The 27,499-nt window shown below is 36.0% G+C and overlaps 1 protein-coding gene across 3 annotated transcripts; it reads left to right on the forward strand.

Moving 5' to 3' along the window:
• LOC103496271 (protein FORGETTER 1) lies at nt 1-26,997 on the forward strand. 3 transcript variants are annotated; one of them, XM_051079332.1, is made up of 33 exons: nt 557-676; nt 1,825-1,878; nt 3,493-3,558; nt 3,682-3,855; nt 3,937-4,067; nt 4,853-4,929; nt 5,713-5,894; nt 6,031-6,108; nt 7,971-8,103; nt 10,566-10,626; nt 10,957-11,038; nt 11,303-11,431; nt 11,572-11,715; nt 11,829-11,928; nt 12,009-12,140; nt 13,021-13,091; nt 13,171-13,343; nt 13,564-13,657; nt 18,492-18,589; nt 18,669-18,804; nt 19,092-19,198; nt 20,164-20,259; nt 20,363-20,450; nt 20,553-20,673; nt 20,847-20,958; nt 21,040-21,163; nt 21,281-21,358; nt 23,302-23,420; nt 24,720-24,773; nt 24,890-24,992; nt 25,541-25,669; nt 26,078-26,189; nt 26,528-26,997. In XM_051079332.1, exons 2-33 carry the CDS (start codon nt 1,858-1,860, stop codon nt 26,557-26,559), a joined length of 3,357 nt encoding a protein of 1,118 aa, XP_050935289.1. In that variant the 5' UTR covers nt 557-676; nt 1,825-1,857; the 3' UTR covers nt 26,560-26,997. The 3 variants fall into 3 exon arrangements, with proteins under 3 accessions (XP_050935288.1, XP_008456277.3, XP_050935289.1); XM_008458055.3 differs by lacking the exon at nt 1,825-1,878 and having other exon boundaries at nt 2-676; XM_051079331.1 differs by lacking the exons at nt 1,825-1,878; nt 25,541-25,669; nt 26,078-26,189; nt 26,528-26,997 and adding an exon at nt 25,138-25,175 and having other exon boundaries at nt 1-676.
• Nucleotides 26,998-27,499: the final 502 nt, after the last annotated feature.

The raw sequence follows: 27,499 nt of genomic DNA on the forward strand, positions 1-27,499 counted from the left end.
AAAATAAAAAAGAATGAAGAAGAAGAAGAAGAAGAAGAGAGAGAGAAAGAAGAAGAGGAATTTCACAAAAATTGAGAGCGGAGAGAAGAAAGGAAACGAAAGGAAACGAAAGGATCGTCCAAAACTAAACCCCAAACGTCAAACCCAAACCAATTTTCGCGCTCTAATTCTCTCTCAACTTCAATCTCTCCATTTCTATGATATAAGTATGACCCAATCGCCGGTGCCTCCGTCCTTGGCTCCGCCGCACCCACCGCCATTATACGGCTCCGGAGTTCAGGTCCGTTGCGCTGGTTGTCGTGATGTTTTGGTAGTGGCGCCTGGTCATACTGAGTTCTTCTGTCCATCTTGTCAATTGCCTCAGATGTTGCCTCCTGAGCTTCTAGTTAGGGCCCACTCCAAGCCCCTTCCTCATCCTTCTCCTCCTCTACCGCCGCCTCCGCCTCCGCCGCCGTCGCTACCTCTTCCCCTTCCTTTGTCCATACACCATGTTCCTGCTCATGGCATTGATCCTACCAAGATGCAGCTTCCTTGCGCTAATTGCAAAGCGCTTCTTAATGTTCCTCATGGTTTAACTAGGTTCGTTTGTCCTCAGTGTGCGGTTGACCTCGCTGTTGATGTTTCCAAGCTTCATCAGTTCTTTCCCTCCCGGCCGCCTCCTGAAGAAGTCAACGAGGTTTCCATTTCTTTACTCTTCTATTGATTTTCGTTTGCTGGGATTATGCAACTATCTGTTTCTTTTGCTTGGAATTTGTTCGAAGCCGGATTTGAACTCGAAGTTGAAGTGTACTTTGTTATCATTGCGCGTTACATGTTGGTTATCATTTTGCATGTGTTCTCTGGAGATTCTCTATAGTTGGTTGGAAATTAACTTCTGAATTACCAGTAGTTCAAGGAAAAAAAATTCTGAATCACCATATATTTTTGAATAACGTTATTTTGTTTCATGTCATGTAAAGCTGTAAACAATTTTGCTTGTCACTTTCCGGCCTTCACTTTTGAATTCATAAGCAAGGTTCACATAGTCTTCGATTAGCAAGAAGAATATTCTTTTTCAGGGTAAAAACCATCCATCATTCTCTAGGAGTAGTCCAAGACAACGTGTTTTTTGTGGCCCTTTGCATGTTGGTAAAAAGTTGCTTCATTTTTGTTTTACGAGTTAGTTAAACTTACGGTTCACTCGCCTTTGGGTTTTTCCCCTTTCATCGACCAATGAAATGTTTCTTATCTAAAAAAATAAACTTACGGTTCACCCTGGCCTGGGTTCAAGCAAAATAAGTTGTTAGCAGAAGGCCCCTAAAATTTCCTTATTTCTGTTTCTCCTCGTTAAGTTAGGTGTTCTCTTCTTATTCTTTCTAAGATAATGTTGACTGGAATAGAGTTGGTTGGGACCGCTGGCAATGACAAATGCAATTGTATTTCTTTAGTAACTACCAAGGAATTGAAAAGAGGTAATTCCATAAGTTATTTGCCATCTCTTTGGCCACATATCAGATAAATGCGCTATTTGACTTCACATTATTATTTAGTGGGCAATATTGGCTGAAATTGTTTCAAGATGGTGGGGCAGATTTCTTTGTGCTTATGTATGCTTGTTGATCATTGATAATGTGGATTGCCAAAAATAACCCCAAGACCATGAATAAAAACGTGCATTGCCTTTAACAGGTCACATGCAATGTAGATGGAGAAGAGCAACTAACATTATATGTTAGCTTATGGTTATGTTTAGATGATTGATCGTGATCAATAATGTGAATAGGGTTCTATATCTCATTTATTTTCTTATAGTCTGTCTCTATGCTTACATGTTTTTTTTTCCAGGGGTTTAATACTGTGTTAAAAGCCTCATAAGGCATGTGCTTAGACATTCATGAGGTGACTTGCCTCTTTGTGCATCCACTTATTGCTTTACTTCATCATTCTTACTAATAAACGAGGGCTAGATTAAATTTTAATTTTTTGCTTTCCGCCTCTTTTTAAGTTATTATTTCAGTGAAAATATGTTTCCCGTGAACACAATAACTTTCATTATTCAGGTGAAAATATGTTTCCCAAGGATTTTTTGTGGGAGATTGTGGAGGAAGGCAAAAGAGTTCACTTGGTGAATTGGGCATTGGTAAAAACCTATTCACTAGGGAGGGTTGGAATTAGGTAATTTAAGGGGTCAAAATAAGGGTTATTGGCAAAACAATTTGCGTTTTCCCTTTGAGTCTTCTTTCTTGTGGTCAAGGATTGTCGTGAGTGAGTATGTTTAACATTTTTTTGATTGGATGTTGGTTGGGATTATGGGCACATTCAAGAATCCGTGGAACGAAATCTTTTATGAGCTCCCTTCTTTTTCTGAGTTGATTCAGTGTGAGGTGGGAAGATGGGTTTGGGATTTATTTCTCGGAGGATAGATGGTTGGGGTTTGCCTCTTTTATAGCCGATTTCTCATCGTTATGATTAAGTTGTTAAGAAAATTGTTTTGTTGCTTTCGGGGAGTTTTCCCTCTTTTTTGTTTGGTTTCTGTTGACCGTTTTTCAATACAGAAACAATGGAGGTTATGAACCTCATTTCTTTATTGGGGGATGTTGAGTTTAGGCAAGGGAGAAGGGATACCTGTATTTGAAGTCTTTACCCTTCTGAAGGGTTCTCTTGTTAGTTTTGGATTCCTCTCCCTTTAGAGAGTTGGTTTTCTCTGTTCTTTGAAAGGTGGATTTTTTTTTTGACATGTTATTTATGCAAAAATTAGTACCTTGGATAGACTTTTGAGGAAGATGGCATCAAACTGGCCAGTCATAGAGCTTTTAGTGATATTATTGAGGAGTTATTCCTTCATTTGTTGTTCAGGGGGAGGCAGGTTTTATATGGAAGGTTGGGGACTGTGCTTTGTTGTATGGTATTTGGGGGAGAGAAATATCGTTTATTGTTTGCTCCCTTGTCAAATTTAGTGTTTCTTTTGGGTGTCCGTGAGGAGTTCTTTTTGTAATTATTTGTTAGGTTATATTTCATTAGATTGGGGACCCTTTCTCCTGGGTGCTTCCTCTTGTGGGATTGGTTTTCTGGATGGAAGGCTATATGTTTAACTACAAAGAAGAAACCCATTTTTTCCTAGTGTCAAATTCCTATTTGTTACTGAATTGAGGAAATGAGTATGGGGCCTATTTTGTCTTTGATGGTTTATTCATTATTTTCTGTCCTATGATTCATGCTTCTAATTTTATATATGTGTGTACATATTTATACGTGCGAGCTTTCCGAAAACATTGGTTTAAATTATAACAAGTTTGCTGCACCTTTGCTCTTGCCTTGATTATTGATGGCTATCTCCAAATTAACCGGGCACAATCAAATGGATCCCAACTGGAGGAGGCTTTTTTAGTGTATTCTTTCATTTTTTTCTTAATGAAAGGCTGTTTACTCATTAAAAAGCACATGAGTCCCAAAATTTTAATTTGATTTCTTTTTATATAGTTTACAGCATCTTTATGAGTTGAAATGTGTTAGGTAGCCATTGAAGTGGAAAGAGAAGAAGATGAAGGTGGTACAGTGGGAGAGACATTTACTGAATATGTGAGTTATAATAAGCGCTTGTAACTTCACTACAGGAAATTCGATATTGACTTTATTCCTTGTTTTCAATTATTAGAGCAGTGCTTTGGTCTCAGATAGATGTGTTTTTGGCATTCTGTGCAGCACCCTCCCAAGCTATCTATAGGACCACCTCACCCAGACCCAGTTGTGGAGACATCATCCTTATCTGCCGTCCAGCCTCCTGAACCCACTTATGATTTAAAAATCAAGGATGATTTAGAAAAGTCAAAAGCTCTTTCATGCTTGCAAATTGAGACCTTGGTATATGCCTCTCAGGTTGGTCATGGATAGTTTTGTTCTTATGGTCAATAATTTACAATTTCACTTCTCTTAAGGGGCTGTCTATTACAAATCCAGAGACATATGCACCATCTCCCCAATGATACCAGGGCAGGATTCTTTATTGGAGATGGAGCTGGTGTTGGTAAAGGTCGAACCATTGCAGGTTTATTATGGGAAAATTGGCACCATGGGAGGAGGAAATCATTGTAAAGTCTTGCCTGCATTCTCTTCAATTATTTTCCTTTTTTTATTAATTATTTTTAATGTTGTACAAGTAAAAAGTGAGATATTATTAATGATTTAATGAGCAGAAACAAGAGTGACCTAACATTTGCCCACTGATTTTTTTTCCTTTAAACTGTAGACGTCAGATATTGTTTTAATTAGTCATTGTCTTATGTATGCACGATGTTATTTTCAAATTGTGTCAAATATAGGGATTTTTCTTTTATTTTTATTTTTTAAAATAATTTTTCTTTTATCTTTTTGATAAGAGAAAAAGTTAGATAGGAAATGATGTCCAATGAGATAGGAGAAGGGGTCTAAATAAACCAATTAAAAAATTTCACTCTGATACATGCATATATGTTTCAATGAAGAATTCATTTTATTTCTGAATGACTAAATTGTTTACTAGGAGGAGCTTAGACGATATGAGAGTTTAGTAAGAGGAAGCATGGAAGACTATGTATTGCCCTACCTGGTTTTGGACTTGGATTTTCTGTTGTTCTTTTGTCTGTTCTTGTGCCCATCTTCCTCTCTCCTCTTCTCTTCTGTTTCTTTTTTCTGCTTAGACTCGTCCTTCTTAATGAAACTATGGTTTCCTGTTCAAATAATTCTGAGACTGAGACACTTAAAATGAAGTAACGATGTAATAGTTGTAGTAATCCACTCTGTACAGGAATGTTGAATTTGTGTTGAGTTGTGTTTTGTCTTTTGTATTATCTTTTTGTGTGTAATGACTTTTCAAGTTTCTAACATTCTTGCACAGGTGGATTTCGGTTGGTTCAGATTTGAAGTACGATGCTAGGAGAGACTTAGATGATGTAGGTGCAGCGTGCATTAAAGGTAGTTTTTTTTTTTAATTTCATTCCTTTTCAACTGAATTCTCAATTCAATAAAAAAATACAAAGCCCATTTAGAACAAGTAACTGAGGTTCACCCTAGCAAATCAACTCCAAATGCACCTAATCAGCCTCTTATATCTTTTTACTTGAACTTTCTGCCAGGTAATTAATGAAGTCCGCCACTGTTCCATTTAGCTTGGAAGTATCTGCCAAAGAAATCTTCTCTGTTTTATTAAAATAGTTTTCATTTAGAGGTGCAAATGTGCAATGACTATGTCGACCAAAGCTTCCTCTAGCTAGGCTACTTTTCAGCCCTTGACAACAGCCCATAGAGGTTAAAATGGCTTTTTCTTTGAGTTAATAATGTAACCCCCCTTCTTTCCAACATTGCATACCCTTCTTTTCAATGTTGAAATCAATCGCGAAGATATTCTTCTTATCCTTTACTTTCTAGCTGTAAACTTTTGCATGATTTCTAACTTTCAAGTAACAATTCCATGATAAAGGACTATACACATGGCCGAAGCAAAAAGCTAGAGTTTAGAGATAATGACGGTGGGGGGTGGGGGGTTCAAACTTCTGGTAATTAAGACCAATTATTCAGTTCCCAGAAATATCTAACAAGGTTTCGCATGTTCCCGTTGTCACTTCGCATATCTCGAACAACAAACACCTATATGAGAGCATCCTGCTCAACAAAAAAATGATGAGACTTCAAGTTTGTTTTCATGCTTTGATTCAGAATCAAATATTCATGCATCTTTTCTCCCCCTTTCATTTGCAGTGCATGCTTTGAACAAGCTGCCTTATTCAAAGCTTGACTCGAAATCTGTGGGTATTAGAGAAGGAGTTATCTTTTTGACGTATAGCAGCCTCATAGCATCTTCTGAACGAGGCCGTTCTCGCCTACAGCAGCTCGTTCAGTGGTGTGGAACAGGATATGATGGTCTCATCATATTTGATGAGGTAGGAACCTTCACGTACCTTTCAAAATTGTTTCTTGTTCTTGGCTATAGACAAATTGTTTTGGAGTGTTATCAATGCAATAAATACTCGATAGGCTGAATAACTTTGTTTCTAAGTGATAATAGCTTTATTGTAGTGTCATAAAGCAAAAAATTTGGTACCAGAAGCTGGAAGCCAGCCAACTAGGACAGGAGAAGCCGTTCTAGAGCTGCAGGTTTTTCCTCTAGTTATCTCTTTTGCTCATATTATATGATAGAATGTTATCGATTATTTATTTATCTACTATATTTAGCGGAATAGGTTATATGAAATTTTCTGGGTCCTTGGTGAGGTGAAAGTGGCCTAGCATTAATGTTTCCTAGAAATATGATTTTTTTTATTTTTATTAGCATTACTGTGGCATTATAAAATGTGCTCGCCCTGATTTAGCACTACTCCTTTGTGTTTCATCATGATGAGCTTGTGATTATTCTGTTTTTCGTGAAAAATTATATCTTGTGAGATAGTCTTTCTTTACTGGAAACAATCTTAAACCTTCAGATGAAGAGCTTTGCTGATTTTTTGCTTATTTGTTAGTTATTTTTTAACAAACAACTTTATATATGAAAAAGATACGTGGACCAAGTTGAACACTACAAAAATTCCCTTCAGGAGAACAAGAAGAACTATCCTCTAAGGCTCTAATTTCCAAGCACACTATAGAACAACATTTCTTCTGATGATCAGAAAACAGCAGCAGAGTCAGTTAAAACTACCCTTACAGAAAAATCCTCCTAACTGGGGTGATTGCATCCAAGGAGTAATTATAAAGCAAAAAAAAGTTTGGAAGATTCTTCCTCGTCAAATCCCATTTTTCGTATTAATCCAGGGTTTTTCTTTATATTTTTTTAAGTTTCTTCCCATCCAAATAGCCCAGGCCATAATAATGTAGCTTAACCCTTCAGCCCTACGCTGCTGAGAAGTAACTATTATTATTATTTTTATTGACTTTTTTTTTTTGAGGATCTTGGAAAGAATCTCCTAGCATTTTCCCTGATTATAACAGTTAAAAAAATAGATGAGATTTATCTTCTTCTTTTCCTGTTGAAAAAATAACTTGCAAACTCATGGATTCATCACCAGCCCCTGGACGTCTCATTCTTAGCCTGTCTATAGTGCTTCATCTTCCAAAATGCCTGAGCTAAATGCTTATATACGTTGATTTCTCTTTGACTCTTTGTCTTCAACAAGGCTTAAGAAACGTCTAATTTTTTGTATATTTTGGAAATTTTCATAATTATACCTGAACCCTTTGTTTGTTAAGATCGGGATGTATTTCCATACTATCAAAGAAATTGTTTCTTTTCTTAAGAAAAGATTGGGATATAAGAGTTTTGCTGTGTTGTAAATATTTTTTTTGATAAGAGACAATTTCATTGATGAAATGAAAAATCTAAAGATATACAAGGGTACAAAAGGGACCAATCAAATGGTAAACAAAATATGTTCCCATTAGCAATAAGGAAATAAAACTATGGCTTTTCAAACCGGTATATCTTTACATGAAAAAAAGCATAAAAGATGGAAAATTAAGATTCTCCTTGGTTGTCTTGTATTTCTCCAGAAGACCAGGCATTTCTTTTGCCCCGTTATGTTGTTGATGTAGTAATATTCTTGGCCAATTTATTGTTAAAAATTGTAATTTTTTTATGAATGCAGTGGGAATGTGATTATTATGTTGTTAATGTTATAACAATTGGGTTGCAAAATATTTGATCTGGATGAGTTTGTTGTTACTGGATAGTGACAAGATTCCTGGGTGCCAATTGGGCATTAGATTATTCCCCCATTTTTCAGTTTTCTCCTTTACAATGAGTTTCTTTTGGGAGGAAAAGGTAAATGGTTGACTTGTGAAATTAATCCTCCGTGTTCTCTCTCCTCATGACCAGAATGCACCCATTAGCTCGTTTATGGGAACTGCATGTGATTTTCCCATCTATGGCTCTCATTCCTGTTGGAAATAATTTTTTCATTGTATCACAAATAAGGAACAAATGGTTCTCCACTTAAAACTACATTCTTGTTTTCATATAACAGGATCGACTTCCTGAAGCTCGTATAATTTACTGCTCAGCCACAGGTGCATCTGAGCCACGGAATATGGGCTATATGGTCCGCCTCGGGCTTTGGGGAACTGGAACTTCCTTTATTGACTTCCGTGATTTTTTAGGTGTGGTTTCACCTGGAAAATTTTACATTGAAGTAAATCTATTTACTATATGTTTATCTTGTCTAAATGATATGATATGGATGATGAATATACATGTTCGTTGCTTTTGGAGATAAGGTGCATGTTGCAATCCTCAATTGTATATTTGAATTTAAAACCTGAAAAATTTAGAGGTAAGGTGCATGGTCAGTGTGGCCTTGAAGGGTAGAAACTGAATGACATGAATGAATACAGAAATTGCTCAAACTTATGGAACTGTATGATTCAGTAGCTATATGAATTTAAACCTATGACTTTCTTCTGTATTCGTTTTTTTTAAAAAAGTAATAATCAATTGTATATAAATAATTGTATGAAGAAGGTTACAAAGGAAGGAACACAACACTATGGAAATCACAAAAGTAGTCTTTAGTTTGCAATTGCAAGGATAAAGAATAGCATTATATGAATTTCTATTGTATGGAAGACTGTTAGGCCACCCAGTAAGCAAGTTTATAAGAGGAGGGGTAAGAGGGGGATTGTACCTTGGACAGAAGGGTAGTTGGATGGTGGTCCTGCCCATACGTTTGTGGGTATTTATTTTGTTTGCTAGGGTTAGTTATCTTGTGTTTTTTGTATGAACAGGAGTTCAAGTGTGGAGAGAGCAGCCCTCTAATTTGGCTGTAGTGTTACTCCTGTGTTTTTGGGTTCTTGTTTTGTGAACATCTGTGTATCCGTTGTTATTGGAACTATGTGATTAATATTTCATTTTGGGAGGAAGAATCCTTACAAAGACTAATGGAGAAGCTAAGAATGTACCATTTTTTATTATTTTGGGTAATTACGTAACAAGGGAAGCAGTAAGGACAGGGGGGGGGGGGGGGGGAGAAAAGTACACTCTGATTATGTATTTTGGTTGATGCACTCCAGGAGATGGTAACAGAATTAGTTATGTAGCCACTATCTAGTTTACCAATGATTCCCATCGAGTCATGTTTCTTTGTAACAAAAGTTCTCCCATAAGGCCTAACAGTACAACAAAAATAGATTTGAACCATAAAGTCATTGTCTATGAGAGGAGCCAAATAAGCCATAGAAGAGACTTTATTGTGTTTGAGATACCGGTTTGTTAAAACAAGATGGTGGAGTGACTGATATAATAAAAGCTCACATAGGCAAACATTTGCTGATGCATTTTAGTGCATCAAATCACTAGCAAACTGGTTTATTGGTGGTGAGTATTTAATGCTTTAAAAGGTTGAATCTTTAGATTTGGGACTTCACTAAATCAATTCGACTACTATTTCTATTCTTTTTCTTACATATAATTCAATGAGTTTGAACCATTTAATATCATTCAACCACGCAATAAAATATGAATGTTTGTATTTTGTTTTTGCATAATTCTGCAATGCAAAGATAATTTTTCCTTTCCTCACTATCCACTTCTTTACTGAATGTTGGTCCTGTGTTCATGAATTATGGAAAACCTGAAGGAGATTGCAAACTACCGTGGTTGCTATATAGTTATGTAGCCACTATCTAGTTTACTAATGGCTTTATGCTCATTCACTTGACCTAGGAAAGGTGTAGGAGTTGAGTTGACAATAACAAAGAAGAAGGATTTTTGATGTAATGCTTGGCACGTATTACATTGTATTCTCTCTTATTTAGAAAATCGACTATCATTTGGGTATGTTTAGTGTCCTTAGCCATGGAACTATTGCCCTGGCTGGTAGTTATAGATCTTCAGAACCCCATTTTTCGATTCCTTCCCTTACATGCATACATATAGACATTGAATCCATGCGTAAGTGATGCAGAGATTTTCACTTTTGTTGCACGACCTTTTATTTTCAGCTCCATCCCTTTCTTTCATCAGGGTAATAGGATTTTTACTTACACAGTTTTTGATTGCAGAGATTATTTTCTGGTGCGGTGTTACCAATCAATGTATTCATGGTTTACATCCTTCAATCGCCATTATTTCATCCCAAACAAGTTCCATCCATTAATAAAATTGTTCTTTATTAAGAAACAGATTTCAATCCCATTTGACAGTTATTGATGTTTCTTTATTAATAAGATGGTGTGTGCGTCTTTCTGAAGGGCTGCTACATAAACGATTATATGTTCCTCATATTTGACTATAATCACTTCTGGACTTGGAATTTGTTGTCTCGAGATCTCATTTTTTTTTGCTCATTTTATAATTTATTATCTAGGTGGCCTTCTATAGCTGTCACCCCTAGTTTAAGGATGCCATTTTATCTTCTTTAACCATTATTTTTTAATAGATTTCGTTGTAAAAATTTATGTTTCTTATTAAAAGGATTGCACGACTCTTGCTACTTTGTAGCTTGAAGGAAGTGTAAAAAGGAACTAGCCTCTCTTTTCCACTTTATTCATATCAACATTCCTGATAAACATGCATTACATCTGTTTTTCAAGGTGAGACAAATCCTGATTCGTATTTTTTGCAGGTGCGTTGGAGAGAGGGGGTGTTGGGGCTTTAGAACTTGTTGCGATGGACATGAAAGCAAGGCAAGGTTTATTCTTACTTTCTTCAATTTGTGCTTTCATCAAAGGCCTTGAGATGGTCTTTTCTTCTGGTCATTTTGTGCAGATTTTGCAGCTTGAAGGGAGTGGTTTTGGTTGTTTGGTTCATTTTTTTGTCTAGACTGTTGGTGCTTTGTTTGTCAATGTGTTTCTCTTGTAATATTTGGAGATTTGTTCTCTATTTGGCTGTTGGTCTTTTTTCGCTCATCTTGGAGTTTCAAATCTTTGGACATTTTTCTTCCTTCCTATCTATCAATTGAAGTTTGTTTCTGGTTCAAAAAGTTTGCTGACCGAGATATTGCTTTTAACTTCTAGGGGTATGTATTTGTGTCGCACACTTAGCTACCGAGGAGCTGAATTTGACATTGTGGAAGCACCGTTGGAAGCTGAGATGATGGTATAGTGTATTGGTTCCATTAATTTTAGCAAGAAGTTAAAGTCAAATGCAAATATTTTTCTGTTTAACACGTGCCTACATTTTCGTGCTATGAAAATGAAATATAACTATTACATGAAGTTAACCTGACCGTCTTCTGTTAGGTAGGAATCTTATGATTCCAATGCTTGCTATCTCTTATTCTTTACAAATGTGATTAATTATCATTCTTTTATGCACTTTATTATGGTCTCTTGAAACTCTGTGTTTGTATATCCTACCTAGGAAATGTATACATTAGCTGCTGAATTTTGGGCAAAGTTGCGATTAGAATTGATGACAGCAAGTGCGTATGTTACTAGTGACAAGCCTAGCACCAATCAACTTTGGCGATTATTTTGGGCAAGCCATCAGGTATATTTATTTTTTCTTAAAAGTTGAGTTTCTCTTTAAGTTGAACTTTTAAATATTTATTTATTTTAATTTAAAGTGTCTTAAAAAGGTTTATATGTTCTATACCATTCCTCTTACTTCAAAACTTCATCCTTTTGTAGCGTTTCTTCAGGCATATGTGTATGTCTGCCAAGGTTCCTGCTACTGTTAGACTAGCTAAGCAAGCCTTATCAGAAGATAAATGTGTTGTCATTGGCCTGCAAAGTACTGGAGAGGCACGCACTGAGGAAGCTGTGACAAAATATGTCTGTTTCATAGCATTATGTCGTTATCCGTTCTTGTTCCGTTAAAGCTATGTAGTTTACATGCTGTATTTTCTAGTTTCTACTTTGATAATTTTAAATTTTCTCTTGTACAGGGCCTTGAGCTTGATGATTTTGTTTCTGGACCTCGAGAACTATTGATTAAATTTGTGGAAGAAAATTACCCTTTACCCGAAAAGCCTGAAACCCTACCTGGTATGTGAGGTTTATGCAGTCATGTTTTTTCTTCCTTTTTCCACTATCTGTGTAATGTTTCATGATTGATCTTGCACTAGAGGAGGGAAGTGTGAAGGAGCTTCAAAGGAAGAGACACTCGGCAACTCCTGGCATGTCACTAAATGGGCGGTTAAGGAAAGCTGCAAAGTGGAAACCTCCAAGTGATGTTGAAAGTGATGAAGAATCTGAAAGTGCGTTATAATGTAGTCCTTTCTGTTGGATTCGGTACATTGTATAGTGAACTAGTTTATCTAATCATCATTCATCCTAGTTTATGTTCATTATTTTTTGTTTTATGAGGATCTTCATTTAGTAACTGGTCTGGATGCTTATGGTTCTACCTATCTATGGTATATACTACATGGGGCCTCTTTGTTTGTCTGTCTTTTTGTATGTTTGTCTTATGGATGGAAATCTTTACTCTAGTACTAGCAAACAATGGGGGTTGATAGGATGTTAGGAAAAAGACCCACGGCTGACATTCACAAGAACATCATGATTATATAAGAAAACATTAGATAAGTAACAGAATATGAAGTGCAATTCTACCTGCACTTTTTTCGTTATATATCAATGAAAAATTTCATTTCCTTAAAAAAAAAAAAAGGAAAAAAAGAAGAAAAACAAAAACAAGGGAGGAACACGCACCAGGAAGAAGGCCACTACCTTGCCATCAATGATATCACTCTATTTATTTGAAGAAATTTAGGATGTCTCTTAGCCCAAATGTTCTCTTAATGGAAAAGCTTATGTATGAAAGAAAAAAGGGGAAAATTCCCGTTTGACTGCCTTCACGGCATTAGACTAGGCCTTCTCCTAAAATCCTGGTTAAATTGCTGCTGTAAGACTGCATCAGTGATCTAGCACGAATATTTTATCTAGGTTGTTCCTCTTGCTATGCGTGATAATGAGAGTTGTATGCTCATCTGTATCCAATCTGGAAGAAAATTCGTTTACATGACATTGCATCTTGTCATTGTTGGGACAAAATCCAAAACTATTTCTAGTTTTCTATTCAACTTTCGTATTGTTATTAATATTTACTTTGTATTCAAAATATCATTCTTGCAGCTGATTCTGCTCCTGAATCTACCGAATCAGATGATGAGTTTCAGATTTGTGAGATTTGCAATACTGAAGGGGTAAGATCCTTGAGATAATTTGAGGGTTTGAGACCTGAAGTGAAACTACTGTGCTGTCGGGCTTACACTCATTTTTCAGGAAAGGAAAAAATTACTTCGATGTTCCTGTTGTGAGCAACTTTTTCACCCTGCCTGTCTCGACCCACCTCCCTTGGACACAGAAACTGCAGAATGGTCATGTCAGTCTTGCAAAGAAAAGACAGATGAGTATCTTAAAGAAAGAAAAGCTGTTGTAGCTGAACTTTTGAAAAGGTTTTGTTATAGTATTTGTTTCCTCTATTGTAACTGTGAGGAATCCTTGTAATAATAAGACTACCAGCAGACCTCACATTTTCATCCCAAAAATAAGGGGAAAAAAGACCAAAAGGAAAAAGAAAAAAAGAAAAAAAATTGAAGACTGCTGGAAGTCTTATTACAGGAGTTGAGTTTCATAAATATGACATAAAGTTATATTTCTTTATCTTACTATTAGGTATAATGCTGCTTCTGATCGTAAGTCTAATTTGCTAGCAATTATCCGTTCGTTGAATCTTCCAAACAATCCTTTGGATGATATTATTGATCAGGTTAGTGTTATTTTCTAATTTCTCCTTTGGTAGTATGCAAGATTGAAATTTCTCATTGTCTCAGGCTAGTTAGAGAAGTTTATTAGACTTTCCCATTTGAAGTGCGTATTATATGTTTTCATAATTCTGTCTATTGTTTATTGCTCTGATTGCATTAATCCAGTTATAAGTTTCTGTTTGTTACCTTTTGTTAGTGGTTTGTCAATCCTTTTCTTTGAACTTCTCAAAGCTCTTGCCAAACTTAGTAAATCATAATTCTGGCATTTAAATATTTGCTGCTGGCCTTTGTTGTTTAATTTTTTGCATATTTGTATTATGCATTATTTTACTATGTGTTGGTTGTTTATAGAAAGCACCCAAAAAAAAAAAAAAAAAAAAAAGAAAATCTGGCACACTAACATATCTCTTTAGCATTGCTGCTCCATGATGGAGGTTGCATTGGGATCCTTTGCAAAAAAGAAAGAAGGTTCTAGTAGAACAGAGTAAAAGAGATCCACAAGGTGCATCTAAAGTCGCACACTATCTCAGACTCAGGTTCAAGCAAGTTTTGTCATTTCTTTCACAAATTACAAGTTGTGTTCAGTTATCCATGGGCAGGCAAACAAAGGAAAACTTGAAATTTCCTCTGACCTTTGGATTCCCTTCTTATAGTCGGGCACTTGTTTTGTGGGTGGTTTTTGGTATGTCTGTTCTTTCGTTTTTATCTCAATGAAAATTGTCATTGTTATAAAAAAAAAGGATAAAAAGGCACGTGTGATGTCACATACTAACTTGGACTCAAGTTTTGGCAATTTTCTGCAAATTACAAGTTGTGCTCAACTTTCATGGGATAGCAACAAAAAGAAAAACTTCAAATTTCCTCAAAACTTTGGATTCCAAATGGTTCTTTAGAAAAGAGGGTTTAGGAGTTCTTCATTACTCCCTTCCTTTTGTATTTCTTGTTTCATAATGAAAAGTTTGTTCCTTATGAAGACAAATTTTTTATCACTCATAATAATATTCAATAGAGACATCATAGTAAAACCCTTACCAAGCCCCTAAGTTCTCTTGCCCTCTTGGTAACCAATAATCCAGCCTCACAAATTGCATTGAGAAACTTTGCAACATCCCCGAGGAAGAAATTCATGGTTAAGTAACCCATAGCATCACAATTATTTCATAGGGATTTTTTTGTTGCCTGCCTACCACATTTTTATGCCTGCTTGAAATTGTTGACTTGGTGGGCTTAAACCTAAGGATAGATTAACCATAGTATTCTTTTTTCTTTTTTCTTTTTTTTAATTTTTATTATTTATTTTTAATTTTCACCTTAAGCTTGTTGCCTATTTATTTTTCTCCCTATTGTATCTTTTGTTCATATTAGATAATAATAAGAAAATCAGATAGTAGTTTTTCTCTTGGTACTCGGGTTTCCACGTAACTTGGTGTCGTATTTTCTTTACCCTTTTAATATGGCATCAGAGTGGGGTTAAGATGAAACCTTAGACATCAATATTGATGATACCCAAACAGAGACCAAGACTGTTGCCAGGATCAACTTTGTTGTTGCCATGGAAAAACTGACAACTTTACACTGTCGGTGAGCGGCCATAAATGTTCTAATCTGGCAAGAGATGGACTTGTGCATGAGACAGTCTGGGATACCCCGAATGATGGCATACAATATGGTAGACTTGAAGCTGATCGGATTTATGACTTCCTTGCAGGTCTCAACCCCAAGTTTGATATAGTTTGTGGTTGTATACTGTGCCAGAGACCACTTTTCTCCTTAATGGAGGTGTGTTATGAAGTCCGTCTTGAAGAAGATCGTACGAGTGCCATGAGTGTTCTGACTGCTATTGTTATTGACTCTGATGCCTTCAATGCTAGATCAGGCCCATGATAGTGAGAAGACCAATGGGAAACCGACTTCTATCTATGAGCATTGAGAGAAACAATGACACACTAAGGATCAATGTTGGAAACTACATGGTCGTCCTCTAGAAGGTAAGAAACGTTCCTCGAATGATAAACATAATTTAGGGCATGCTTATATGGGTAAATTTGCTGGAACCTCTTAACCACCTGACCCTACTGTAAACCATAACGGTCCTAAGCCACTCTCCACTCTAGGAGTTATTGCTCAGTCAGGTATCCCTCAATCCCGTAGTCTCATGGGAAGAATCCTTGGATCCCAGACTCGAGTGCTACATATCACTTGATAGGTTCCTCTAAGAATTTTTTTTTTATATATATATTTCGTGTGCTTGTAATGAGAAGATCAGAATAATCGATGGTTCCTTGGCTCCAATTGTTGGGAAGAGGCAAATTTTTTCCTTTGAAGGGCTTCCCCTCATATGCTTAAGATTTCATATAATTTGCTATCTATCAGCAAGATCACTCGTGAGCTGAATTGCAAAGCTATTTTCTTACTTGATCTGTTTCATGTTAGGACTTGAGCTCGGGGAGGATATTTGGCACTGCCCGACGTAGTAGGGGACTTTATCTTCTTGACGATAATACCTCACTAGTAGTAACTCTAGGACTAGTTTATTATCTTCACATTTCATGATTTCTGAACAAGATTGTATATTGTGGGATTTTCGGTTGGGCCACCCAAGTTTTCAATATATGAAGTACTTATTTCCCCATCTATTATCTAAAGTTGATGTCTCTTCTTTATCTTGTGATGTGTGTATTTGGGCTAAACATCATTGGGTTTCCTTTCCCTTACAGCCATATAAACCAAGGTATGACTAATCCTATTGACTCATGTGTTGACAGTAAAATGAGTGAGAATGACATGTCCGATATAGCTGTTCTTGAAGATGTGGGAGTAAAGGACAGTGTTGATGAAATTGAGGTTTGAGTAGAAACTGTCGGTAATGAGGCTGAACAAGATCATTAAGTTAATGTAGATAGTATGATCCTTCTCTTGACATTCCTATTGTGTTGTGGAAAGGTACTAGGTCCTGCATGAAACACCCCATCTGTAACTATTTTTCCTATGAGAGCCTATCACTACAGTTAAGAGCTTTTACAACCAGCCTTGATTCTACGATGATACCTAAAAATATCCGCATTGCTTTAGAGTGCCTTGAATGGAAACTGTAGTTATGGAAGAGATGAGAGCTCTTGAAAAGAACAACTTGGGAGATCTGTACTCTTCCTAATGGACATAAAACCGTGGGATGTAAATTGGTGTTCACACTCAAATACAAGGCAGATGGAACTCTTAAGATTTACAAGGCTAGGTTAGTTGCAAAAAGGTTTACTTAGACCTATGGAGTCGATTACTTTAAAACATTTTCCCCTGTTGCAAAACTAAATACCGTTAAGGTCCTGTTATTTGTTGCTGTGAGTAAAGACTGACCCCTAAATCAGCTAGATGTTAAGAATGCATTCTTTAATGAGGACTTGGAAGAGGAAGTCTACATGAGCCCCCCTTCAGGGTTTGAAGTCCAGTTTAATCATTAGGTTTGCAAACTTTAGAAATCCTTGTATGGGCTAAAACAGTCACTAAGAGCATGGTTTGATAGGTTTACTACCTTTATCAAGTCCCAAGGGTACTGTCAAGGGCACTTTGTTTATGAAAGTCTCCAAGGCTGGGAAGATCGCCGTGTTGGTTGTTTATGTTGTTGACATTGTTTTATTTGGGGATGATGCCGTTGGGACCATCCAATTGAAAAAGAAGATGAGTGATGGGTTTGAAATTAAAGAATTGGGAAATAAGAAGTATGTCCTTTGGATGGAGGTAGTTAGATCAAAAGAAGGCATCTCAAAGGAAGTATACCTTGATTTGTTGATTGAAACAGGTATGTCGGGATGATGTCTTGCTGATACTCCTATTGAGTTCAACTGCAAACTGGGAAACTCAGGTGATAAAGTTCCAATTGATAAAGAAAAATATCAGTGCCTTGTGGGAAAGTTGATCTACTTGTCACACACTAGATCATATATCTTTTATGCTGTGAGTGCCGTTTGCTAGTTCATACTGCTATAAGGAACACATGGAGGCAGTTAATAGAATTATGAGGTATTTAAAAACAACTCCTGATAAAAGGTTGATGTTCAGGAAAACTGACATAAAAGCTATTGAGGCCTATACCAATTTTGACTGGGCAAGGTCCGTTGTTGACAGAAAATCCACCTCTTGCTATTGTACTTTTGTATGGGGCAATCTAGTAACTTGGAGGAGTAAGAAGCAAGGGGTTGGGGACAGAAGCAATGTTGAAGCTGAGTACAGAGCTATGGTTTAGGGGATATGTGAGAAAATTTGGCTATCTGACCTACATTAGGACTATGAGGTGTCGATTAAATTATTTTGTTATAATAAGGCAGCTATTAGCATCGCCAACATTATATAACTAAACATGTGGAGATTGATCGATACTTTATTAAAGAAAGACTAGACATGGTAGCATATGCATTCCTAACATCCCCTCGAGTTAATAGGTTGTTGATGTTCTCACTAAGTGGATTCTCAGACAGAGCTTTGATTCATGTGTTAGCAAGTTGGGCCTTATTGACATTTATGTCCCAACTTGTGGGGAGTGTTAGAATAAGTGGGATTAAGCCCAAGGAAAGGTTAACCCTAATATTCTTTCCTTTTTTTATCTTAAGCTTGTTGTCTATTTAATTTTCCCCCATTGTATATTTTTTCATATAAGAAAATAATAAGAAAGTCAGATCGTGGTTTTTCTCCCAGTACTCGGGTTTCCACATAATTTGGTGTCTTCTTTTCTTTATCGCTTTTAATAGAAATTGTAGCATATCAGCATATATCGTGCATAAATGCCATGTATACCATACTCTTGTGGTCAGTACTTTGATATTTGATATAACTGTGTTCCAGCTTGGTGGTCCTGATAAGGTTGCGGAAATTACTGGAAGAAGGGGAATGCTTGTAAGGGCCCCCAATGGGAAGGGTGTTACTTACCAGCCACGGAATTCGTGAGCTATAATTTTGGTATTTTTTAAATTCTCATTTATTACTTAGTACAGCTTTATTATAATGAGATCCAATGTGTAGGAAGGATGTGACTATGGAGATGGTCAATATGCATGAGAAACAAATGTTTATGGATGGTAAGAAGTTTGTTGCCATCATTTCTGAAGCTGGATCAGCTGGTGTTTCACTGCAGGCAGATAGAAGAGCTGCAAATCAGGTTTGTCTCTCATGCATGCCTGTTTCAGAAGTTTTGTTCTTTAAAGGGTAACAACTGAATTACTGTGTAAATAAGTTGAATCTTGATGCCAGTGGCAGCGGTGGAGTTTTAAGGGTAACTGAGTTTCTGTGTAAATAAGTTGAACATTATCACTAGTGACTGAATTTATATGGATAATTAAGTATACTTGGATGAGTATATATATGTATAAAATTATCAATATATATATTAATTACTTACCGATGGCCTTGCTCAAATTTTGTTGCTTTTGGAATTTGCTCTTACAGAAAAGAAGAGTTCATTTTACTTTAGAACTCCCTTGGAGTGCTGATCGAGCCATTCAACAATTTGGACGAACTCATCGTTCTAATCAAACTTCAGCACCCGAATACAGGTGCTTTTGATGCCACTGGTCTGTATGGTTTTTATTTTTGACTCTGTGATCTGTTAGTTTGGCTGTAACTGCCCCTCCTTGCTAAAATACAGTAGAGGTTGTTAGACACATTCAGTATTGCTTTCTTTTGCCTTTTATTAGTAGGCTTAGAAATGTTTTTTTTCTTGCCAAGATGTTAAAAGAGGGCTATTGTGGTTTATTTATTCTTTTAGGGTTCCATTAGATCAGACACTAAAATCAAACTTATATCCAATACATTAATTAATCTTTTAGAACTTAGAATTTTTCAGAGACGCGTTAGACACAATTGAAAGTTTAGGAACCTTTCACTTATTAGACCATTTTGAAAGTTGAAAAATCAAATAGACATAAATCTCAAATTGTGGAGCTAAAATTGTAATTTAACCATACTTTAAACACCATATCTCAACCCTCGGTGATAAGTTTGGTGTCCCATTATGGTTGTGTTCAAATTATCAATTACCCTGACCTCACAACATACCATCTATTTTTGGGAGGATTGTTGGGTGGGAGGTAAGCCCCTTTGTGCTTTGGTGATACAGCTTTACCATCCTTTGGACAAGGCAGAATGGCCTTTATATTGCGTTCCTTTGATTATTCCTTTTCAATTTCTCTGGGCTTTCATCTTCCCCTTCTTCGCTGAGAGACTACAAATGGGAAGTAGTTGGTAGATATACTTTTTGTCTCTGTTACTTCAGTGCCTCTTAATTTGATATTTCTGTTGTTTTTTTTTTCAATTTTATCATTAGTTTCCATCCCAAGTGAATGTATGATGCATTAGTGATAATTTTCATAAAAAAGGAAATGCATGATGCACTTACATTAGTGGATTGTAATAGTTTTGATGCATAATATTTATGAATTATGATATTGAATCTTGATGACTTTGAATTTGTTGAGTTTGTTGGACCAGTAAAATATTTATCTAGTCAATGGTTTTGTAGGCTGCTTTTTACGAATCTTGGTGGAGAACGGAGGTTTGCATCAATTGTTGCCAAGAGATTAGAATCACTTGGGGCCTTAACTCAAGGAGATCGAAGGCTAGTGGGATTAGTTTGATGAAGTTTTCGTTAATTATTAATTAAACAATGCTTGAAGTGGTTTTTTGTTCTTTCCTTAATGATATTTCACAATTACATGCAGGGCTGGGTTGTCATTAAGTGCATATAATTATGACAGTGCTTATGGGAAAACCGCCTTGACGATGATGTATAGAGGAATAATGGAGCAGGTCTATACTTTATTTTTTATTTTTTACTTTTATTATTGTTATTTTGCAACCGTATGTTTTCATTTGAACAAAGTAAAATTAATAACACAAATTCACTTTCAGGATGCCTTGCCCGTTGAACCTCCTGGTTGCTCATCTGAGAAACCTGAGACAATTCGTGATTTTATTGAGAATGCAAAAGCTGCTCTTAATTCTGTGGGAATAATCAGGGACACCGTACTTGGTAACTTCTCGTTTCTATATGCATCTCTCGTCTCCATTCCACCTTCAAGTGGACATTATGTTCTCACAACTTGTTAATACGTGACTTGTAATTATCTGTGTTTATTTTATGTCTTCGGTTTTGCTATTTTGATCGACATGATTATCATTTCATATATCTATTTTTGAGTTTAGCAACTGGGAAGGACTTCGGAAAGAGCTCTGGTCGTATTGTTGAGTCAGACATGAATGATATTGGACGTTTTCTTAATCGGCTCTTGGGCCTCCCACCTGACATTCAGAATAGGTCAGTGATCTATGATTTACTATAATATACATGTAGACGTTAAGGTTGGGTTATATCATTGATGTTGACATCTTTATACAGGATTTTTGAGTTATTTGTCAGCATATTGGATCTTCTAATTCAAAAAGCACGCATTGAAGGGAATCTTGATTCTGGAATTGTTGATATGAGAGCCAATGTTGTTGAATTACGAGGAAGTCCAAAGGTTTACTGCTTTCCTTACATCAATTATCACTTTTCTGTCTGTTTTTTCATATATAGATATAAATTTTTTTTTATCAATTTTCTGTTGCTGACCAAATTAATTTCAATCATCTTGCAGACAGTTCACGTTGATCCTGTCTCTGGGGCATCAACCATGCTGTTCACTTTCTCTTTGGATCGTGGCGTGACCTGGGAGGTACCTCTCTAATTTTATACATGACTACTATGATGATATTTGTTTGATAGCCATCTTCTTTTGAACTAGTTGATAGATTTCTTATCTCATGATTGATGAATCAAAGAAAACACAATAATTTGTAGCATCTCGTAGTTGATATGTAAGACGTCAAACTTAGAAGTTAGAAGATAAAGGAAAATGACAAGTTGATAGACATCTTATGGCATAGGATTGTCGAGAGTATGTATGGTATCCATCCCTTTGAGTGGTCGACGAAAGGGGTTATAGGCACATACCGTAATCCTTAGAAAGATATCTCTCTTGAGTTCCCGACTTTTTCTTGTTTCACCCGTTGTTTTGTGGGGGAGGGTAGGGACACGTATTTTTGGATCTGGGGTGGGGGAGTTTTCCCTTTGCTCCTTATTTCCAAATCTTTATCATTTATCCAATTTTAAAGGTTGTATGATATCGGAGCTTTTGGTCAAGTCTGATAATTCTGTGTTCTCTTTCGGGTTCCGTCACAATTTGACCAATAGGAAAAGGACGAAGGTGGCCTCTCTTCTTTCTCTGATTAAGGATTTTAGTCTTAGGGAGGGTAGGTGGGACGATAGCGTTTGGAGTCCTAATTTGATTTGGGGGTTCTCATGTAAGTCTCTTCAATTGGTTGTTGGGTCCTTCCCTCTCTAGGGAGTCCCGTTTCTAATGTGGTTTGAAGGGCCAAAGTTCCCATGAAAGTTAGGTTTTTCATTTGGCAAGTTCTACTGGGTTTGGTTAACACTGTGGATAGGCTTGTCGGGAGGAGGTCTTTTCTTGTTTGTGGTGGAGGTCTTCTCTTGTTGGGTCTTTCTGCTGCTTGCTTTGTTGAAGGGCGGAGGAAGACCTTGATCACCTCTTTTGGGATTGCCATTATGCGTGCGCCTTGTGGAGTATGCTACTGCTGGAGTTTGGTGTTAGCCATGTCGGTCAGAGAGGTCTTTGTGTGACGATCGAGGAGTTCCTCCTGCATCCACCTTTCAGAGAGGGGGTTTTCTATGAATCGCTGGGGTGTGTGCTATCATATGGGACATTTGGGGGAGGGGGAGGAATGATTTGGTATTTCATTTCATGGTACGGAAAGGGATCATTGTGAGGTTTGGTCTTTGGTAGACAAGGGATCATTGTGAGGTTTGGTCTTTGGTAGATTTCACGTGTCTCTTTGAGCTTTGATGTTGAAGCCCTTTTGTAATTATTCGATAGGTGATATTCTTCTCGGTTGGTCCCCCTTCTTTTAGTTGGGGTGTTTTTTGTGGACTGGATTTTTGTGTATTCCTTTGTATTCTTTTATTTTTTTCTCAATGAAAGTTGTCGTTATGAAAAAAGGATATCTTCTTGGAGTGTTGTACACACGCTTTCATGTAAATTCACAAAATACATTTGTTTAGAATATGCGTGTTTTTGAAACCATTGTATCCAATAAAAGTACCACTCTTGAAATGGAAGACTAGCAACTGATTCCTGAAACTCAAAAGGTAAGGGACATTTTAATTTCAATTATGAGAAAAGAACTCCAATAGGGAAATACTTGAAGACAAGGATAGTTTCAGAAGAAGATAGTCATAGCATACACAATAGGCTAGGTACAATATATCACCCAAAAGCTAATCTTCTGGGCATATATCTCAGTATCCTAAAACTTTTTTCTTTTAAAATCTCCCTTAAAGTAGCTTGAATCAAAGTAGATTGCAAAAATGTAGATTTGCGCCCTGGGTAGGTTTGAACCTAAAGCAACTTGTAACAGGTAGTCACCCATCCACAAATGGGGCATGACAAAGGGAACACTGAAAATATCACAAAGGCTTCCCTAAATGCTTCTAATACTAGAGCAAGTGCAATAAAGAAAGATGGGGACTACTTTCTTCTGCTTGTTTCTCTCTTTTACAAGGCTTACATCTTTGATTTCTTATGTTCCTATTGCATGTCAGTCTGCGAGCACCATTCTTGATGAGAAGCAAAAGGATGGGCTTGGTTCAACCAATGATGGGTTTTATGAATCCAGGAGGGACTGGTTGGGAAGATGCCACATCATATTAGCCTTTGAAAGGTATTGTTTTAGAAAGCTCTGTTTCCTATCAAAAAAATAATTGTGTTTATTTTTATACCGATCGAGCTTGGACTTTGATTTTTTCTAAACTAGAAGACCTTATATCTTTGATATGTTCATAATTAATATCACATCTCTTGAATTTCAATGGATTGGATGCCTCTTCTACATATATCTAAGACCTTTGTTGGGCAAAGCTATTTTTCAGAAGATACTTAAATCAGTACAGAACTGATGAACGGATGCCGTTTAGGTGGGACTTTGAAAGGCAATAATAGGCACTGACATGAGAATGATGGCTAATAAAAGAAAATGTTATAGCATCCTTCTGTTTTCTATTTTTCTTTTTAATAATTTTTTTGGAAAGGAGACAGTCTTTTCATTAAGATAATGAAATATACATTGTTCAACATGGTTCAGATCTAAGATAATGAAATATACATTGTTCAACATGGTTCTTAGATCTGATGCCTAGGGATTTCATATCAATTCATTATGATTTTCTTTGAAATACATTCATGCATTAATTCCAAACGTGTAGACTTCTTTAAATGTCTGTTCACAAAAAAAAGAAAGAAATGGCTTGGTTTGGTGAGGTTTCGAAATGATTTATATATAGCTTCTTTTTATTATTTATTTATTTATTTTTATAATTTTACTGTGATGACACTGTAAATAAATAACACCAGAAAATGAGCACCATCAAGTGATTGCAAGGGTGATTATCGAGCAGAAAGGGGCCCCCTTGGGGTTAATGAGTTCATGCAACTCTTCAGAAGATGTTTTCACCACCATATTCTGCCCTGATTTATGAAAAAACATGTAATTCGGATTTTTTAACTATTGCGAACACATCTTTTGTGATGTTCTTACACTATAGCTTTTCGTTTTCGATTATTTTGTTCGATTGCAGGTTGTTCTTTTCTTTTTTTCCTAATGCAGTTTGCTTTCTACATAAACCAATTTTGTGTCCATTTATTAAATTATTTTTTGTATTTTATTACGTCAATGGTGACTAAACTATAACAGATATAAACGTTTGATCTACTTTTCTTTTTTTTGTAATCTTTTGAACTTGTTTGATTTGGATTTTTTTGAATGGCATTGATTGAATTTATCCTATGTATTTGATGATGTTAAAGTGCGCCAACGTAAAGCATCCAGAAAAGTTTCCCTCTTTATCAGTGGAGTATTACCTATACAGCGTCTCCCATATTTTTCTTCTAGTTTCTTGTTAAATTTACTTCCATTTTGGAAATTCAATCTAATTTGTTTCTATGGATTCTCAAAATATGTCAGTTCTGTTTCTGGGATGTATAAAATTGTTCGGCCAGCTATTGGGGAGTCATTGAGGTATTGGGAAAAAGTGGTTATCCGCTTCTCTGCTTTTAGCAATCGCACATCATTATATTTCTTTTTATTTTATTTTTTAAATTATTTATTCCTTTTCTTTTCCCATTCGTGTACAGGGAAATGTCTCTCTCCGAGTTACGAAACAAATATCGGAAAACATCATCTTTAGAGAAGGCTCGTAATGGGTGGGAAGATGAGTATGATATTTCCTCAAAACAGGTAAAGATCATTGGAAGTTTTTTTTTGGTTAATTGGCTAGAGCTTTTTTATGGTTCATTTGGAAAGAAGAAATTTTTGAGTTTCTAATGTTAAACACAATCATTTTGCTGGTTTCTATGTTAATTTTTCCGTCTATGTTCTCTAGTTGAATTGAAGTGCCCTATACAACACTTAAAAAGGGGGGCATTCTGTTTGATCCCTCGTTTAGGTGAGGGCATTTCTAAGTTCCTTGGCCTTTTAAGTTACCCTGTTTACAGAAAGAGGTTTAGATGTTCTACATTTGTACCAAGATTTTTCCTTGGAAAATAAGAATTTGAACTTTATTTGGTTTCTTCGTTTTCCTTTTCTTTTTCTTCTTTCTTGTTTTCCTCCCTTATATTGCTGCTAAACTATTGCATTGCAGCATTAATGTTTAAATTTGTCTCGCTTGATGAACAGTTGATCAGTTTTATTTCTTATTTATATCATATTTCTCTCGCATTTCCTCCTGTTGCCAGTTACATCCATACCTATACTTCTTGTCAATGATTTGCTTCCTCTGTATCCAGTGCATGCATGGACCGAAGTGTAAGCTTGGCAACTTCTGTACGGTTGGCAGGAGAATACAGGAAGTCAATGTTTTAGGTGGCCTTATTCTTCCTGTTTGGGGAACTATTGAAAATGCTCTTTCTAAGCAGGTATGCTGGATTTAACTTCGGAGTGAAGTATTCGTATCATATCATCCTTTTGGGACAACGAAGAAGATTTTTCCCTTTTCTCATTTTGAGTGTTCTTTTTTTGAGAAAAAATGACTGAACCGTCGGAGTCCAAAACAAATGGCAGAAAAAGAGGATCATGAACAAACTACACTGTGCAAAAAACAAACTTCAGAAAAGTCATCATTATTATGCATCCTTTGAATTTTGTAAATATAAAGATTGGTTGAATAGGCATGTTCCGAGCCAATGTTATTGCTAAATATAATTGTTTTTCCTGTTGATCCCAAAAGTCTTTTATGTAGTGGCCAGACTTATCCGATAGCGTTGTTAGTAAATTCAGTGACTTTACAAACATTCAATTATTTAACCTTGTGTAACCTTTTATAGGCCCGCCAAAGTCACCAGCGGCTTCGTGTAGTACGTATAGAAACTACAACAGATAAACAGAGAATAGTTGGACTGTTTGTACCAAATGCAGCAGTTGAATCAGTGCTTCAAGGTCTCTCTCGCTCTCACATTCTATTATATCTGTAGTTCACCATTTCATACTTAATGTTTACTCTGTTAGAGAAAAACAGCAAACCCTATAGTGCCGAGGCTTGTGCATAGATTAACGATCCACCATATTCAACCATAAAAACTTAGTAGCTGTTTAGGCCCCCCCACTTCAAGTGGGTGGAATGACCTAGCTAACTCTATGTTTGTCGCTCCAATTATGATAGTTGCTACTTCTAACTATTTATACGTTCCAAAAGTCTTTTTATAAATTTGATAAGGGAGAAGAAGAGCAACCGTTATCTGATTGATTTGGGGATTTATTTTTCTTCTTTTGTACAGGTTTGGCATGGGTACAAGATGTAGATGATTGAAACTAAAGTAGTGATTATGGTTTGGTCCTTGTAATATTTGCACACTGCTCCTAACAAGAAGCTACAGTTTTTGAAGGAGTTTGAAGAACAGCTGATTCTATTTTTTTCTGCACCGTGCAATCGAAACTGTGCAGTCTTATAGTTCTTTTATATATATATATATATATATATATATATATATATATATATTTTCTTTGGGTATATAAAAAATTTGTATATTGGGAATGTTGCGTAGATGATATAGGAGGGTGCATTAGTTCAATGTTCACTACCCCCACCTAAATCCCTAATCATGTTTCACTTTCTTTTGTATGTACATCCAATTACAGTTGGAAATAGAAAAATCTGATCCATTCTCCCTTTTTGTATAACTTTTTGATTGGGTAAAACTGACATAAAGTTCCATTTTTAATATATATATATTCATGTGGGAAGATATCCTTATTCAGTGCCCCATATTTCATCTGACACTGCATATAATGCAAGTTTTTTTCTTTCCCCATCTTCAGCCATTATGGTCCTTTCACATCCACTTATTCCATAAGTGATGGGTTCATTGTCCAATTCGTCGTGGACACTTAATTTTGTACTTCTATTTTGAGCTCAGATTTATCAGGTGTCGGGTCTTAAAATTATATGTTTTTATGAACTTTACCTGTGTCCAACAGGTTCTTGCGAATTTATCCCTTTTTATTTGTTTAGTTATAATACTTTTGTTAAATATATTTTATTTGAAAATTAATTAAAATTTAGGCAAATTGCATAAACCGCCAAACTCTCAATTTAATTTAATCAACTATGTTTCTTATATTTTGTTAATGGTTGCAATTAACCTCTTTTTAAATTAACCTTTGTTTTTTTAATTATAATTATACGTCTTAAAATTAACAAATGAAATGGAAGGTTCTCTCATCTCTTTCTTCTCTGAGTACCTTCCCTC

The sequence above is a fragment of the Cucumis melo genome, chromosome 11 (assembly GCF_025177605.1).
Source record: "Cucumis melo cultivar AY chromosome 11, USDA_Cmelo_AY_1.0, whole genome shotgun sequence".
Classification (NCBI taxonomy): Eukaryota; Viridiplantae; Streptophyta; class Magnoliopsida; order Cucurbitales; family Cucurbitaceae; genus Cucumis; species Cucumis melo.

What these genes read in the sequence shown, in the direction of transcription:
- LOC103496271 (XM_008458055.3), top strand. Translation starts at nt 14, where the DNA reads ATGAAGAAGAAGAAGAAGAAGAAGAGAGAGAGAAAGAAGAAGAGGAAT. An exon ending in GCGATGGACATGAAAGCAAG is followed by an intron (nt 10,627 to 10,956) that starts GCAAGGTTTATT and finishes TTTAACTTCTAG; the next exon opens with GGGTATGTATTTGTGTCGCA. An exon ending in AAGTGATGAAGAATCTGAAA is followed by an intron (nt 12,141 to 13,020) that starts GTGCGTTATAAT and finishes TCATTCTTGCAG; the next exon opens with CTGATTCTGCTCCTGAATCT.